Source organism: Rhamphochromis longiceps, linkage group LG13 (assembly GCF_057381845.1).
Source record: "Rhamphochromis longiceps isolate RC_006_pf linkage group LG13, R_longiceps_female_GT1.1, whole genome shotgun sequence".
In the NCBI taxonomy this organism is placed as follows: domain Eukaryota; kingdom Metazoa; phylum Chordata; class Actinopteri; order Cichliformes; family Cichlidae; genus Rhamphochromis; species Rhamphochromis longiceps.
This window is the reverse complement of record NC_140569.1, coordinates 38,710,287-38,727,015: the sequence shown is the minus strand read 5'-3', so window position 1 is coordinate 38,727,015 and position 16,729 is coordinate 38,710,287. Positions and strand designations below refer to the sequence as shown.

Sequence of the window (16,729 nt, the reverse complement as noted above, 5' to 3'; positions counted from 1 at the left end):
GTACGTCTCCCACAGTGTGTGTCTGACAAGGTGATCAGCAACACAGGGGCACCACAGGGGACTGTCCTCTCCCCCTTCCTCTTCACCCTCTACACCACAGACTTCAGCCACTGCACAGAGACCTCCATCTTCAGAAGTTTTCTGATGACTCTGCGGTGGTTGGATGCATCAGCAGGGATGATGAGACAGAGTACCGGGCTGTGGTCGACTCCTTTGTCACGTGTGTGAGCAGAATCATCTGCAGCTCAACGTGGCAAAGACCAAGGAACTGATCGTGGACTTCAGGAAGACCAGGAAACACTTGACCCCTGTTTCAATCCAGGGGGTCAGTGTGGACATTGTGGAGGACTATAAATACCTTGGAGTTCACATTGACAATAAACTGGACTGGGCTAAAAACACCACAGCACTTTACAGGAAGGGCCAGAGTCGTCTCTATTTTTTGAGGCGACTGAGGTCCTTCAACATCTGCCAGAAAATGCTCAGGATTTTCTATGAGTCTGTGGTGGCCAGTGCGATCCTCTATGCTGCTGCATGCTGGGGGAGCAGGCTGAGGGTCGCAGATGCCAACAGACTCAATAAACTGATCCGTAAGGCCAGCAATGTTGTGGGGATGGAGCTGGACTCCCTCAAGGTGGTGTCGGAGAGGCGGATGCTGTCCAAGATAAAGACAATGTTGGATAACACCTCCCACCCACTCCATGACATGCTGGTCAGTCACAGGAGCTCGTTCAGTGAGAGACTGAGATTACCGAAAAGCACCACTGAACGACACAGGAAATCTTTCCTGCCTGTGGCCATCTCCCTGTACAACGCATCCACTTAACACACTGTTTGCTGCTACAACTACACATGTTTCTTTTCCAGCTATTTATTTATAAGTGACTTATGTATGTATGTATATATATGTATATATTGTACTATTCTTAGTTAGCGTATTGTCTGTCTTGTCTTAATGTTGGTTTAAAATGGAGCACTGTAACAAAAAATAATTTCCCCCAGGGATCAATAAAGTATTCTGATTCTGATAAATATAATAATAACCACTGCAGCCAAGAAGAGAGCCTGACGAGCCCAGCTGTAAGTAAGCTATTAAGACTCGACCGTGTTCGTGTTTTCCTCCGAAAACAATAAGCTCCGTTGGAGCAGCCTTTCAACGCCTCTCTCTGTCTCTGCTAGCAAAGTTGACCCAGACAACAAAGTAAAGCTATTTTTCGGCTACGAGCCGACAGCGACCCCGCCGTATTAGTCAGAGGTCCCTTTACTACAGTTCGGAGTCGCGGACCTTCAGTAATAGTAATAAATCACACAGCAATAGTACATTCACGTTGTTGTAAAAAGCATGATAATATATTAAGTAATCCAAAGTATTCAGAATACGTTACTGTCATTGAGTAACGTAACGGAATACGTTACAGAATACATTTTGGGGCATGTATTCTGTACTCTGTAATGGAATACATTTTAAAAGTAACCTTCCCAACACTGACTATTTATTTTGGATACAACCTGTCCATCATACATTGTGTTATGTGTAGTGAAGTATCTTCATGGTGTTTTAGCTATTCTTTTGCAAATAGAATGGTTTGCAAAAATATCCTCCACAACCTGTTGAAGCCGCTATGATTGCCTGACATCCAGAACCAGGTCTCCCTACGCCTGGTTCTGCTGGAGGTTTCTTCCTTTTAAAAGGGATTTTTTCCACTTCCCTAGGAAAAGCACTTGCTCACGGGGTTGTCTGATTGTAGGGTTAGGAACCTTACAATATAAACCACATTGAGGCAACCGTAACTGTGACTTGTCACTATATAAATAAAATTGAATTTAAAAATGGAATAGTTGTATGAAACAAGTGACTTCAAGAATCAGGATTGGCCCGCCTTTAGTTGGTGTGTGTCATACATTAGCAGCCGGTTCATTTATATCCTGATATGATTTATACTCACTGCAATGCAAATAGTTACAATATTGAACAACTCTCAACTGTTTGTATGACCTTGTATGATCTTTATATTAATGGTTATTAGCATGAAAGTTATGTCTCTGACTAATTCATGCTGCAGACTTGAGACAAGTGACACAACCATGTACAGTAATATATACTCATTATTGATGAGTTCGATGTAAAACAGCAGTCACAAGAAAATATTCAGCTACCCCAGGCTGTGTTGTTGTGGAGCCATACTGAAGTGGACAGTATGTTTAACATTCACACAAAATCTCAGCAGACAACAGTTCCTGGATGAACACTGCAACTAAATCCCAAACATTATTCACTTCACTAATCAGTGGTGGCTGCAAATATAAGCGTTTTAATTAAAACATGTTTAGCCATTACATACCTGGTTACACTGCTCCTGTGTAAGTAAGCAGTTGATAAATGAACTTCTGTCCTTGAAGGTCTGACAGTTTGTGACTAGAGGCTTTACTCTGCACTGCTGCAGGATTTAGACATCAACTAAACCTTTACAGAAATCAGCACATTCAATTCTGAGAATTTAGGGAACCATTTTTAGTTTTTTTTATCTCCTACTACTATAATTATTCTTTTCTCATTTTCTTGTTTGTAACCTTGGTTACTTTTGTTCATTTGTCTTCCATTTATCTTATTCTTTCATCTGCATTTTATTTTGTTCATTCCCATTGTGCTTTTGATATCCAGCTATTTCCCTCTCCATGTAAACTACCAGTCAAAAGTTGCAGATACATACTGATGAGATCAGCTATATGAAGCAAGATGCATGGAATTATGTATCAAAGAAAAAATATTGGTAAATAACTAAATAAATGGATAGAAATATGTTTCATATTTTAGATTCCTCAAAGCAGCCACACTTTGCTTTGTTGACAGGGCTGCAAACCCTCGGCCTTCTCTCAGTGAGCGTCATGATGTTGTCACCTGACATGGTCACCTCACAGGTGAGCCTGTCAGCGTTCATTTGTGGAGTTTCTTGCCTTCTTATTGCTGTTGGGACCATCAGTTGTGTTGTGCAGGGCAGGTTGGTAAATAGTTGACAGCCCTATTTGACAGATCCAATCAGCTAATAAAGAGAAACAACAGCCCATCATGACTTTAAGAACTGAAGGTCAGTCAGTCCTAAAAATGGCTAAAACTGACTGTGTGCAGTGCAGTCACAATACCATCAAACACTACAACAAAACAGGCTCACATGAGGACCGTCCCAGAGTCCCCTCTGCTGCTGAGGATACATTCATCCGAGTCACCAGCCTCAGAAATCACAAGTTAACAGCTCCTCAGGTTAGAGCCCAGATAGATGCCACACAGAGCTCCAGTAGCAGACACATCTCACCATCAATTGTTCAGAGACGGTGTGAATCAGGCCTTTATGGTCAAATAGCTGCAGAGAAACCACGACTAAGGAGAAGCAACAAGCAGAAGAGATTTGTTTGGGCCAAGAAACACAAGCAACGGACATTAGACCAGTGGACATCTGTGCTTTGGTCTGATGAGTCTGGCCTCCAGTCACCTGACCCAAGTTTGGGGTGAGATGGACCGTAGAGTGAAGGCAAAAGGACCAACAAGTGCTCAGCATCTCAGGGAACTCCTTCCTGTTGGAAAACCATTTCAGGTGACGACCTCGTGAAGCTCATTGAGAGAATGCCAAGAGTGCACAAAGGAGTAATCAAAGCAAAGGGCAAATATTTTAACGAATCTAAAATATAAAACATGTTTTGAGTTATTTCTGTGTTCATTCATAGTCTTCACGCCGTCAATGAGAACATACAATGTAAAGAGTCATGAAAATAAAGAAAAAACATTCATTGAGAAAGTGTGTCCAAAGCTTTGACTGAGAGTGTATATTATCTTGGATTTCCCCTCCCGTTTGCAGATCAGAAAGGCCTCAGTGTTCTTTTCTTTGCTGAGTATTTAAAATGACATGTTTTAGGGCACAAATGCTTTGGCTCACCCGACGTTAACCGATGCTCCATGGGTTCAGGCTACAGGTCATTTCCGTACAGCAAGTGGAATTTCTTAAGCTTTATGTGCATCCAGCGACACACACAATCGTGTTGTGACTTCTTCTTATCCAGAGTTTGCTTCAAACTGAATTCAGTATTGTGGTTACACCCAGAAATTTGCAGACCCTGTGTATCTGGCAGCAGATATGCCATAAACCTTAAATAAGTAGGCACGTTTTTGTTTGTTTGTTTTTACATCTTACTAAAACTCCCAGACACATCCTCCCATTTCATACAGTCCAGTAATACAATATTTATTTTCAATTTAAGTGTTACATTTTGAGCAACCAACTTACAGTTGTCTTCAGCCACAAATGTAATGCAGAGAAAGTGAAACTGTTTCAATAATGGCTGGAACAAAACAGAACCAAATCTGATTTTACAGATATATACATAATGTTTATGTACATATACTGTTACACTAGACTAAAGCTGCTTAACAGTTGAGACACTGTTGTGCAAAGGTTTGTGAGAAAACTTGGACAAAAAACAAAACAAAACAAGAAACACGCTTGTATCGCAACAGACAGATTATGTAAAAGACTGCAAAATCATCACTGAAGGAAGAGAGAAAGAAAAGGTCGGTACAAACAGAAACCTTAATCATGTATCAACTTTGCTGTAGGAATGCAGAGAAAAAGACACGTCCACCCACACTGCTGTCATGAACTTGTATTCAGGTGACCAAATAAGAGAGAGGAGTCTCACAGCTCTGAAAGGGGGAATGATGGGGATCTTTAGAATTTGTTGTCAATAACTAGACAGTATGACAACAATGATGCACTTTTTGTTTTTTTGGTAGTGTGGCTACATTATATACAGTACAAATACAGGCAACTTCATCTTGTTCTCACATACCAATTTTTTTCTCTTGGGGAGGGGGTTAAACAAAGTGGTTCCTTTCTCAGCAGCATCCACCTGATGAAGTCTTGACAGTAGTGCCTGGAGTCAGCTTGACATTGGGCTTCTCCCCTCCTCCGGCTGTGGCCCCAGGGCCCATCCTCTTCTTGATTTCAGCAGCCATGGTCATGAAGGCCTGCTCCACATTTGTGGCATTCTTTGCGCTGGTTTCCAAAAAGGGGATTCCCAAAGAGTCTGCAAATTCCTGGATACAACAGAGGGACAGAGTCAGAGTCACTTACCTAAGAAAGTAGTGTGTGTGTCATATATACATATATGCATATCACATACATACTAGGGCTGGGCGATATGACCCAAAATTCATATCTCGATATTTTTTTAGCTGGATGGCGATATAAGATATATATCTCGATATTTTTTTTTAAAGCCATAAGTTAAGAACAAAAAGAGAGTTCTTAGTCGCACTGTGTCCCAGATGTCACACGGGCACTTTTATTTACATACAGCGTAGATGTACATGAAGAAATTACTTAAAAATAAATTATCAGCATTTATTAAATAATCATGGTCCATAAATAAAAGAAAATGTTGTTTTTGTGCATAACAAAAAGCTCACAATTGTGCAGTCAAAATGTAAACTAATAGACGCTGAGCGTAATAACAAAGAGACAGATTTCACAGCTGCACCACGTCTCTGAACAGGTGCCATTTATGGTCCTTATACACACACAGTACGGTAATATTACGTTGAAGCACAGTACGTATCACTCCGCGAGGCTCCTCCCCGGTAGCCGTAATCCTCCGACATCAAGCGGTGCAGCTCCGTAGCTTAGCAAAGTCATATTAAAACATTTTTTGACAGATTGCCGAGCGCTGTGTACCACATAAAATCGGTTCGCGGTCAGTAAGCACAACCAGAATTAATACATAAGGCGCACTGTCCAGTTTTGAGAAAATGAAAGGATTTTAGGCCGTGCAGCTCCTCCGGGCTGCATGTCGTTAGCGCGGTTAGCTCGTTAGCGTGGTTAGCTAGCTAACACGTTGACGCCGTCCAGCCCCACGCACGGGACGATCCGCGGTAACTCGCTAACGGAGATTTTCCGCTTTCATCTTGTCATTGCCTGCAGGTGAAGCTATGGGGGAGGCGGAGTTGTGTTCAGTGAAGGAGAGGCGAGGCCGAGTAACGTTGCGTAGAGACAAAAGTGGACGAAAGAGAGGCAAACCTGCGGCTCCACAAGTATAATTATAACGTAACATAGACTATATCGATATAAAGGATATTGTCACATCTTATATCTCGTATGAAAATATATCGATATTTTTAAAAAACTCGATATATCGCCCAGCCCTAATACATACACACATCTGCTCTGCCTGTCAGGTGTCAAGCCCACTTTATGCAATGACTGATCATGTGTCTGAAGGTAAGAAGGTTCGCCTGTTATCTATGTGCACCATTAATGTAAACTATGACCCCAGGGCTTTAACCCGGTTTCAGTGAAACCCTTATAAGTCACTTATTCATTTGGGATTTTGTTTATGCAGCTGAAAGCACCCAAACCACTTGGCTAAGGTTCATGGAGACAGTTACATTCAAGGGCTCTCTGAAGTGCATTTCTCATTAGAGCCTTACCTTAATGGTAATCCATCTTAAATAAGAAGTCATTCAATGAATGTCCTGCATGTTACACTAACCTCAAGATGGTTTTGGGAAGCTATGTGAGGAAACTTTACCTTTGCTGTTGTGTAGTCCACCACTTTCTTTGTCGTCAGGTCACACTTGTTCCCGACCAGTAGCTTGTTGACATTTTCACTGGCGTAGCGGTCAATCTCCTGGAGCCATTGTTTGACATTATTGAAGGACTCCTGGGACAAGAAACCGATAAACCTGAGCAGTGAGGTTTGAACTTTGGACATTAGACAGAAGATAGAGATCTATTCACAGGCGACGCTCTATGATAGACACGATTTCAACTTAGCCAGTCATCAAATGTGTATCAAAGAGGAATGCTTTCTCATTTCTCTGAGGACAGCATGGCTACACTGTATACTCTGATCAACGCCATCTTTAATGACTCTCAGCTCATGAAATGGAAACATGGTGGTTGGCTTATTTCTTTGGACCTCAGGAACCCAGAAACAGCCAGTCAGATTGTGTTTTGTCATTTAGACAGTAGATGATTAAATGTCATAGTTTATTCTACACAAATTATCAGTGCTGCTGAAAAACATGGATGTATTACAATTGTATTACGTGTGTGAATTATGTGTCGTTTGACTGACCTGATCTGTAACATCATACACTACGATGATACCATGAGCACCTCTGTAGTAGCTGGATGTGATTGTACGAAACCTTTCCTGCCCCGCTGTATCCCACTGTGAAAGGATAAAGATTATCCGGTTGATAGCTGACTTTGCATGAACACAGACAAAGAGAACACACAAAATAACAATACAATTATCTCTACACTGAAAAATTCACTGGACAACAATTTCTAATAGCAACAAAAATACAAGAATACAAGCATCCTGAGTTGTTAGGTCATTCACTCGTCATGTGGTTTGTAATTAAAGTTGCCATGTTCTTGTGAGTATCCATGCACAAAATGAAATTAAAAATAGTGTGTTTGTTCTAAAGCCTAATATAGATTTTCCACTGTTGTTGTCAGTAATCTAAAAAAACAAAAGTACTGGGCAGCAGCTTGGAAACAAGACGTACCAGTAAGTTAGACTAATGAATGCACCGTCTTTCATACGATAAGAAAATAATAGGAAATCAACACAGTTATGGCAGACTAATCTCTTCATGTTTCTGGGTGCACAAATTTCCAAACACAGACATGAACATGAACTGAAAGATGGTGACCGACGGACATGAACATAAGACAGCTTCGTGTAGCAGGAGAGTACTTACAATCTGAAGTTTAATGGTCTTTCCATCTAATTCTATAGTTCGTATTTTGAAATCCACACCAATAGTGCTTATGTAACTTTCTGTGTATGTGTCATCCTGCAAAAAGAAACAAAGGTAATTAGATGATCCATACATCTTGCTCACTTTGTGCTTCAGGATACACACATATATACACACCCATCTAACTCTAGGACATAGTAGCCAAGGCAGGGCTGCTCAATTATGGCAAAAAATCATCACTTGTTACTTGAGACAATATTAGGATCACAATTAACAAACAAGACTTTTGTAGTAGGACAGAGGAAGCTCTGGTGTCCCAGTTTTAGACTGGGACATAAACACAGCCTACATTTGAGGATCTGTGCAAAGTTGGCAGTGTGAAATTTATCTCAAAACCTTACACAGGCATGTGATGCGATCTGTGCGTATCAGGCGATTGCTGCACACAGACTGAAGGTTTTGTAGTGAGAGAAATGTTACATGTGGTCTTTGACATTTGCATGCGTGGAGGGATTTCTGATTTCTGAATCTGAAGTTACTTAATTGTGCATAAACAGGTTGGATGTACGCATTTGTAAAAACGTTTTATATGTGGTCACAACGCTCTGTGTTTGTGTACAAATTGGAACACTCATTTGTGAGTCCTCAAAGGTTACACACAAATCAGTGTACACATGTGTAATCTTAGTTTATGTTTGTGGCTCATTTACCTTCTAAGGTAAATGTCTCCCCATAAGAAAAGGTTGTTAAATTTATCAACTAAAACCAGAGTTATGATCAAAATGAATTCATCACATTTCCTTTTTTCATTTTTAGAAACGCTGGAAGCCAAAAATCTTAACCTTGAGTAATGATTGCTCTACCCAAAAAATGGAGCACGTTACAATGAATGTTACAAACAAGACAGTTGTTTTTATTTTTAAATAAATACTTTGAAGAAACTGCAATAAGTTAATAAAACTACTATTGTGCAGAATGATTTAAGATTATCCAAGTGAAAACATTTTCAAAGGACTGCATGAAACCAATACTGTGACACTGAGACAGTTTAAGTCAAATGGACTTAAAGAAACACCCTTTATTTGCTTTTGGGGCAAAACTTACTGCGAATCGAAGAAGAAGGCAGGACTTTCCAACACCAGAGTCACCAATCAGGAGTAGCTTGAATAAATAGTCACTGTAAGGGAAGGGCACAAATAAAACCTCTAGTTTGAAGATATTATTCATGCTGCCATAGTAAGGAAACACACAAGAACCATTCAGGATATCATGCTTCTTATTCATAAGGTTGCTCTGACCAATACTCAGTCTTAGTTCCATCTAAACATCTTCTTAGATGAAAGGTTACATTTTATGAGCAAAGGGAAACAAACAAACAAACAAACATGACAAGCATCCTTGCTGAACTCTCCCAGATTTACAGAAGTTAGCGTGCTAACGCCTCTTCTCCATTAGTACCAACTCAGCTCGACTTGATTTTAGGGTTTTCTGTTAGGTACTAGGTTTTAGTTTCTACTCGACTGGGGTTCAAAGGGAACCAAGTCAACTTGAAAATGTGATGCCGACAGACTGTGTGCCACCGACTGGCCGATCACTGGTGTCATTCAATGAAACCACGTGTGGCAGGGCGTGGTTTGCAATGCTGCTGCAGGTGCAATGGACGCACCTGCGTGGCATCTGCAATCATGCCTCAGCCGGCTTAAAAGTTTGGAGTTTTGAGTTAAGGTTGTTGTTATTTTGAGCTGGCAGCGGGAGAGCTACAGCTGCATGTGTTTAGCAACCATAACTGTGGGTTAATAAAGATGATCAAAATGCCACTGGGTCTATCGTGCATGTTTACAGTGATGCTGAAACCCAGGATGGGGGGCACAGCAGACCCACAGCTGGGCCGGCAAGGCGGGAAGCTGGAATAACTACTAGAGGTGGGAATCACCATACATCCCACGATACGATATTATCACAATACTTAACGCACGATACGATATTATTGCAATTTTTTAAAATATTTTGCGATATTCAGATTCTGTACATAAAGGTAAACTTTATCAATATTCATTTTATCTAATATCAAAGTCTCGCACTCAGTCTTTCTCTCAGTTCAGTCAGTTTTATTGTTGACAAACTGAACGGTTTGTATTACAGTCTAGTCCAACTTAACTGGATGCAACCATCTGGTACAATTATAGCTATTCTGAACTATGCAATTTATGAAAACTATGCAGCCCCTTCAGCAACTGAAGAATTTGAAAGTAAATTAAAACAAAATATAATTTTACATTAAATAAAAAAGTTTTAAACTTAATTAAAATAAAACATGTCTTAAATTAAAATAAGTAAACTCATGTTTATTGCTGCCAAAAAAAAAGTTAAACACATTTGGACAGTGAAGGAATGTCAGGATTCTTGCTCAGAAAAAGTATCAACATGCTCTGAAGTCAGAGCACAAAAACCTTTTTTGTAACAAAATATCGATTTCTGCTGTCCCTGCATCGATACATTATTAGCAAACAAAATATCACGATACTACACAGTATCGATTTTTTCCCCCACCCCTAATAACTACGGGTCCAGACTGAGCTCCATTTGCGGAAGATAGGGGCCTCGCTGGCACCACCGCTAACCCCACCAGTGTGCTCCACAGCGCCGGAGTGGAGGAGATCCGGTTGGATCCGGCGCCTGTGCCAGCCCCAAGGGTGTGACCAGCCTGCTGCAGCGCCCGTTCCCACCCCTTGCGTGGGAGCCATTGGGGTTCAGCAGGGGCTGGTGCCCGTTCCTGCGCCCGGAAGAAGGCCGAGGAGACCAAGTCAACCTGAGCCAGAGTGCAGAGCGCCAGAGGCACCATGTGGGGAGCCGCTCCAGGCGGGAGCGGCGTAGGCACTGTGCGGGGAGCTGATCCAACTCGGAGACGCAGCGGTGGAGGCGCCGCGTGAGGAGATGGAGGTGCCCGTGCCTGCGCAACCTAAGCCCGAGGTCGGCGGGCAGGGTAGACCGGTGTCAAGCACGCTGGTGTGGTGCGGCCTGCTTGAAGCCTGCCCAGCTGCACGTGAGCCCCGGCTCACTGCCACGCCTGCTGCACCACTGCTTGCCACATGGGTGGCCCCGGTCCAGCTCCGGGGCTGCTGCTGGATACGTGGGCGACCCCCGGACCCACCTCAGCACCAGCGCGAGGCGTGTTTGTGATGCCTTGCCACACACCCCGATGTGCGATGGACGCACCTGCACGCCATCTGCAATCACGCCTTGCCGGCTTAAAAGTTTGGAGTCTTGAGGTAACGTTGTTGTTATGTTGAGCTGGCAGCGGGAGAGCTGTGTGTGTTTAGCAACCGTAACCGTGGGTTAATAAAGATGGTCAAAACGCCACTGGGTCCGTCATGCGTGTTTACACCACCATTTCTGAAACCCGGCAATGAGAGACATGGTGGCACAAAAAGCCATACACCAAGGATCAGGTATATCATTGCGTCAACATCCTCTACTGTGTTGTGTTATTGCCACATACAAATTATGTCATGGGGCTGCCTTGCTTTAACAACCCCACACACACTGAGACGGTGTTTATTTTTAATGGTAAATGAGTGAAGCCAAGTAGTGTAGCGTTGAGTAGGTAGTGGAAGAAGTACATGTAACAGTGTGACTTAACACATGAAACCAACTCTCAGGATCAACAAATGCACTGGTTGTTAGACAGCTCTTTCTACTTTACCTGGGCTCTCAGAGTGCTCTATACAACGTTCCTCATTCACAGAAGCACTTTTTTCTATGCAAGTGCTTTCACACACATTCACACTTGGACAGATACATTGAAAAGCAACTTGGGCTTAGTGTCTTGGTGCAGCCAGTCATCGGACCACCCTGTGTGAAGTTAACTGTGGAGAGTGGGTAACAGACTCTCCATTTTCATTCGCCAAAAACCCTGCTGAGGCACATGACAAACTACATACTATGTGTAGAGAATTCAACCCCTATCAACCAAATGAATCACCTTAAAAATGCAACAAAGGCAGGTTTGAAAGCAAACTTTAAACAGGAGGCTTAAGTCTTCATCCATTTTAACAGAGACTCTCCAGTACCCTTCCAGTTCAATTCAATTTATACAGCACCAAATCCCAACAAAGTGTTTTATATTAGCAAGGTAAAGAGTCTCAATAACACAGAAGAAACCATCACAACCAGACAACCCCCTATGAGTAAGCACTTGACGACAGCGGGAAGGAAAATCGTCCTTTTAACAGGAAGAAACCTCCGGCAGGATCAGGGAGGGGCGGGGCCATCTGTCAAGAGTGACTGGAGGAGAGGGCAGGAAGCCACTGGAAAAAGACATTCAAAAAGGATCTATGTCTTATGTATCTATATATATGATATTGATAATATCAAGTCAGGCATTCCTTTTGTCACACAATAAATGTACTTTATATTATTTTTAATCTGTGGATTATTGATAAAACACTTCCATTCAGTGGAACATAAAATTTAGCAAAGTTATTAACAATTAATAATTTACCAGTGAATAAAATCAATAATAGCCACAGTCAGTCTTTTCATTTTTCATGAACAGCAAAGCATAAATGCAGAACTTTATTCTCTCAGTATCTCAGTCAGTGTTATCCTGCTTTTGAGGACTAGCTCAGTTCTTTACTTTCTCACTGTAATAAATTCCAATCATTCCCTCTTCGGTAAGCCTGTGACTATGAACAATGGTGGTTCCTGTGAAACGCTAACTGCACTGCTCAACACAACTCTGGCAGCAAACTGACCAGAAAAAAGAACATGAAAAACTTTGGGGTTCAAACTATTAACTCCCATTACAATCAGTCTCCTTGTTTAAAAGAGTCAAACTGTGTAATTTAGACCTTCCTAAAGTACTTGCTTGACATTTTAACCAGAAAGTCTGTATTCATGCATAGAATTCCAAGTTTCCTCGATTCTTTTCATTTTTAAACTGATGAGTTGACCCAAATATCTAGCCTATACCAAGAAAGTGAATCACAAGATTAAGGACTCAACTGAGGTGTACACAGTTATTACTTAACTGTCACTTTGAAAACTATACTTTTAAAATATTTAACAGGAGCTCTGTGTAACAGCTCATTAGAAAGAGGAAAATATCAACAATCAGCCCATGTGAACATTTACAAATGAAAAACATAAGACTGATCCAAAGCTTAAGGAACTCAAAACTGCAGCGTGGAAGTCTGTCCTGCATCATGTGACCAACACATGACTGGGACTGTGAAAGGAGCGTTAAAGCACAACCAGGCTATAAGACTGAAAACTGACTCATAGACAGCAAAGACCAAAACCAACAATTTGCACGTAAACAGTGGGTCCATTCTGCCACAGCACCTGCTGTATACAATAACCAGATCAGCAACAGGTCATGTATGCTAAGGTAAATTATTTAGGGACCCGTAATGACAAGTTGATGAATTTAGCAAAAATACGGGTGATGGCTCAATAATATAATTTTAACCAGATTAAAGAAGCTGTTAAGCATAACAAAAGCGGTTACTTTTTCCCTTCCTGCATCTGAAACACCGGGAACCAACACCAGAGTCTCTAGGGTGCTGGCCTAACAGCTGGCTAGCACTGTGACAACCTATAAGACACCACTGCTTCACGTGAACATAGAGTGTTAAGAGTACAGTATCGGCCTGGACGTTTCGGCTAGGGTCAGCTGATGTTCCTAGCTAACCTAGCTCAACTGCTAGGTTACAACTCAACATCAAGTTATTTGCCAACGCCAACTTACTTGTTAGCGCAGAGCTAGTCTTAGCTAGCTGACCAAAATGTAACACAACTTTATGTTTACGTGTAAGTATGATACTTACTATTCTGGATTCATTGTTGACTCGTTGAATAGTGTATCTCTTCAAGTGAATGTCCCCTTTATTTCTCTACAGATAAACAGCGTTCGTTACGACTAGCTTACTCTGGTTTCCAAACCAAAACCGGTTAGCTGTTCCTCAGTAAAAATCCAAAATGGCTGCAACGTCCACCAGGAAGCAGCTAACATTAGCCAACTGTGTCAGCCGAGTCAGGGGTAACACAAATTACGAAACCCGCTTTCACGAATAAAACAGACCTATATTTCGTTTTACAGCGGTAACGCTAAGGTGAACAAACAGGTGATATGGGCAGACGTCTGGCGAACCGGCCTTTTCTCTCCCTCCAGCTGAGTATGTGTCGTTACCGCAACAGCGAACTGTCAAGCTCCGTAGGAGGGATTACATCATTTAGTGAAACGTGGCAAAGAGGAGTCAACCTGTGCACCGTGTCAAACTACAAATGATACACAACTTCCGGGAAAACACTTCAGTATAAACCATAAACCTGGATGTTGAACTTATAATATTTTATGGAGTCAGTGGACAGTGACCGGTCATGAATGCTGCACTCCAGCAGCTTCGCACTCTGCACCAACGCGCAGTGCTACATGCCTTGTTTTGGTTTGCCATTGTGTTGTCGATATTATCAGATTATTCTGTTATGTACAATGAAAGCAAAGAATAAAACAATCTATATAAGTTTATTTATAACGTTATGATTCTCTCTTCCGGTCACATACCGATTTATTGTATCAAACTTGACAATAAACTCGACTGTATGTTTCTTTCTGCTGTTACGTCCCAGACAGCACATTTATTTGATTGTTTCTAGCAGACAAACGCAGCAGTGCTATTATTGTAAATAAAATACAAGTTCTATATTAGAAGTTAAGAAACAATGACAGAAAGAAGACTTCCTTTATTCCAGAAACTTCTGTCCTCCTGAGTTCATGAGTGTGTCACGAGTCATGGCTGTGTCATCACTCCGCGCTGAGGAAATACATGTGATTAAAAACACTGGTGATCATGTCACCACATGCAGTTCGGCTACAAGAGTCACTTGTTTAAGTTACAAACGTTTTTCCACGAGCAGTAAGTAAATACTGTGTTTTGCTTGATCTTTAAGACCAATCGCTGCCGAAAGTATCCACATCAGCTGTTTCAGTTCTCTAAGGAAATGAGCGTCAGCGCGTCCTTTATTTCTTCTTTTATCATAGGATACGGCGAGCTATCCTTGATGAAAGGGGAGGAGAAAACGCAGTCCCATAGTTCATTGCGGCGCACAACTCGTCATAATGAACAAAGTGGCGCAGATGATGTAAATATTCATTGTAACTGCGTTTTCTATTTAACGTCATAACCTGTTGATACGTTATAAGATCTGTTAAACGCACAGCTGAACCCTGACCATCACACTACTGGAGTAAAAACTGGTTGTTGAATTGAAAGATTATGGTCTATGAACTGGTAACACTGGTTTTGTATAATCAGTTTTCATTACAGCTGAGCTTTGCTGTATTGCAGTCTTCAGGATTCATTTGTACTTCGGTACAGGTCAGTTAGGATAAGTAATAAATGGAAGGAAATTTGACCTCAGTCATAGAAATCCAAAACAGTATAGCAGTAAGTTATCACATAAAATGGAAAAAGCAGTCACAGTTAACATTTACATTTACTTGACCCACGACAGCTGTGCTCAGACTGATGACCTGTCCACGGGGTGCCTCATCTCTCAGCCTATGCTAGCTGGGTAGGCTCCAGCCCCCCGCGACTCTCATAAGGATAAGTGGAAGAGGATGGATGATCGGCACCATTTTGTTTATTATGTTGATTGTTTTCATTTCTCCTTTCATAAATGCTAGTCTGACGCTAAAGGAGGCAATAAAGGAAGCACTGGTGCTCCTTTCATTAGTAATTGGAGAACTGGAATAGCTCTATTTATGGTCCCCAGGCAGATGGTCACTGGTCATGGCAGATGAACGTCCCTCCCTGAGCCTGGTTCTTCCAGGGAGGTTTTCAAGTGTGTGTGTGTTGGGGGGGGGGGAGGGGGTCCCATGTTGGGGTTTTCACCATTTTCTTTGTATTATGTCTATGTATTACCTGTATAAAGTGCATTGAGTCACCTTTTGTTGTGATTTGGAGCTATATAAACAAAGTCTCTGTCAGTACTCTTGCTGCAGCAACTGAAGGCTTTTCAGGGAGTTTTAGTCCAGCTGAAAAGTAATATATACATTAATTAATTTCTCATCATCACTCTGAGACAGGACATTTCTCATTTTAGAGATGTTGCACAAATGGAAGAACGCAGTCTTACATATTTGTTTAATATGTGCATTGAAGGACATGTCCTGGTCAAAAATGACTCCAAGGTTCCTCACAGCGTTACTGGAGGCCAAGGTAATGCCATCCAGAGGAAGAATCTGCTTAGATACCATATTTCTAAGCTTTTCAGGGCCGAGTACAATAACCTCAGTTTGATCTGAATTAAGAAGCAGAAAATTAGAGGTCCTCCCAAAAGGCCATTCCTTTACAACTTTAAGACATTCCTGCAGTTCGATTAATTGGTGTGTGTTATCTGGCTTCAAGATGGATAATGTTGGGTATCATTTGCATAGCAGTGAAAATGAGTCAGAGAGATAAGATGACTCCACCATCAGCATCAGTAAGAAGATCACTTTTCACCTTCACCAAAGCTGAACGGACGGCAGTCGGGGAGCTGGTCCTGACTGTTGTCTGCGCTTATGCGTTTGTGACAGTTCAGAGTACACGACCTCATTGGAATCCTTCGTGGTACTTTAGAGCGCTCCACATGGGGACTCTGTTGTCTTAGTGGGAGACTTCAATGCTCATAATGGCAACGACAGTAAGACCTGGAGGGCCAATGAGGTGAATGACCTGGCAGATCTAAACCAGAGCGGTGTTCTGTTCCTGGACTTCAGTGCAAACAGCATTGTCTCATCAGATCTGTGGCCACCTTGATGCTTTGGAGGAAGTAATTGCCAAAGTTAACTATCAATTGGAGAAAAACAGTCTAAATAAATATCAGTGGTATTGAAAGTCGCTCTACATAATGTTACATCTATGAAATTGTTATTTTTTCTCTAATGGTTAAAATTTTATTTGTGAAGGAGTTATTAAAGTCATT

The 16,729-nt window shown here is 41.7% G+C and overlaps 1 protein-coding gene across 2 annotated transcripts; it reads right to left on the bottom strand.

The window, feature by feature from the left end:
- Positions 1-4,204: 4,204 nt before the first annotated feature.
- On the bottom strand, positions 4,205-13,997 carry LOC146656466 (ras-related protein ORAB-1-like). 2 transcript variants are annotated; one of them, XM_085427191.1, is made up of 7 exons: positions 13,588-13,997; positions 8,864-8,936; positions 7,760-7,855; positions 7,126-7,221; positions 6,577-6,708; positions 4,840-5,086; positions 4,205-4,693 (listed from the first exon to the last, which is right to left on the bottom strand). In XM_085427191.1, exons 1-6 carry the CDS (start codon positions 13,599-13,601, stop codon positions 4,886-4,888), a joined length of 612 nt encoding a protein of 203 aa, XP_085283317.1. In that variant the 5' UTR covers positions 13,602-13,997; the 3' UTR covers positions 4,205-4,693; positions 4,840-4,885. The 2 variants fall into 2 exon arrangements, with proteins under 2 accessions (XP_085283317.1, XP_085283316.1); XM_085427190.1 differs by having other exon boundaries at positions 4,205-5,086.
- Between the last annotated feature and the right edge of the window lie 2,732 nt (positions 13,998-16,729).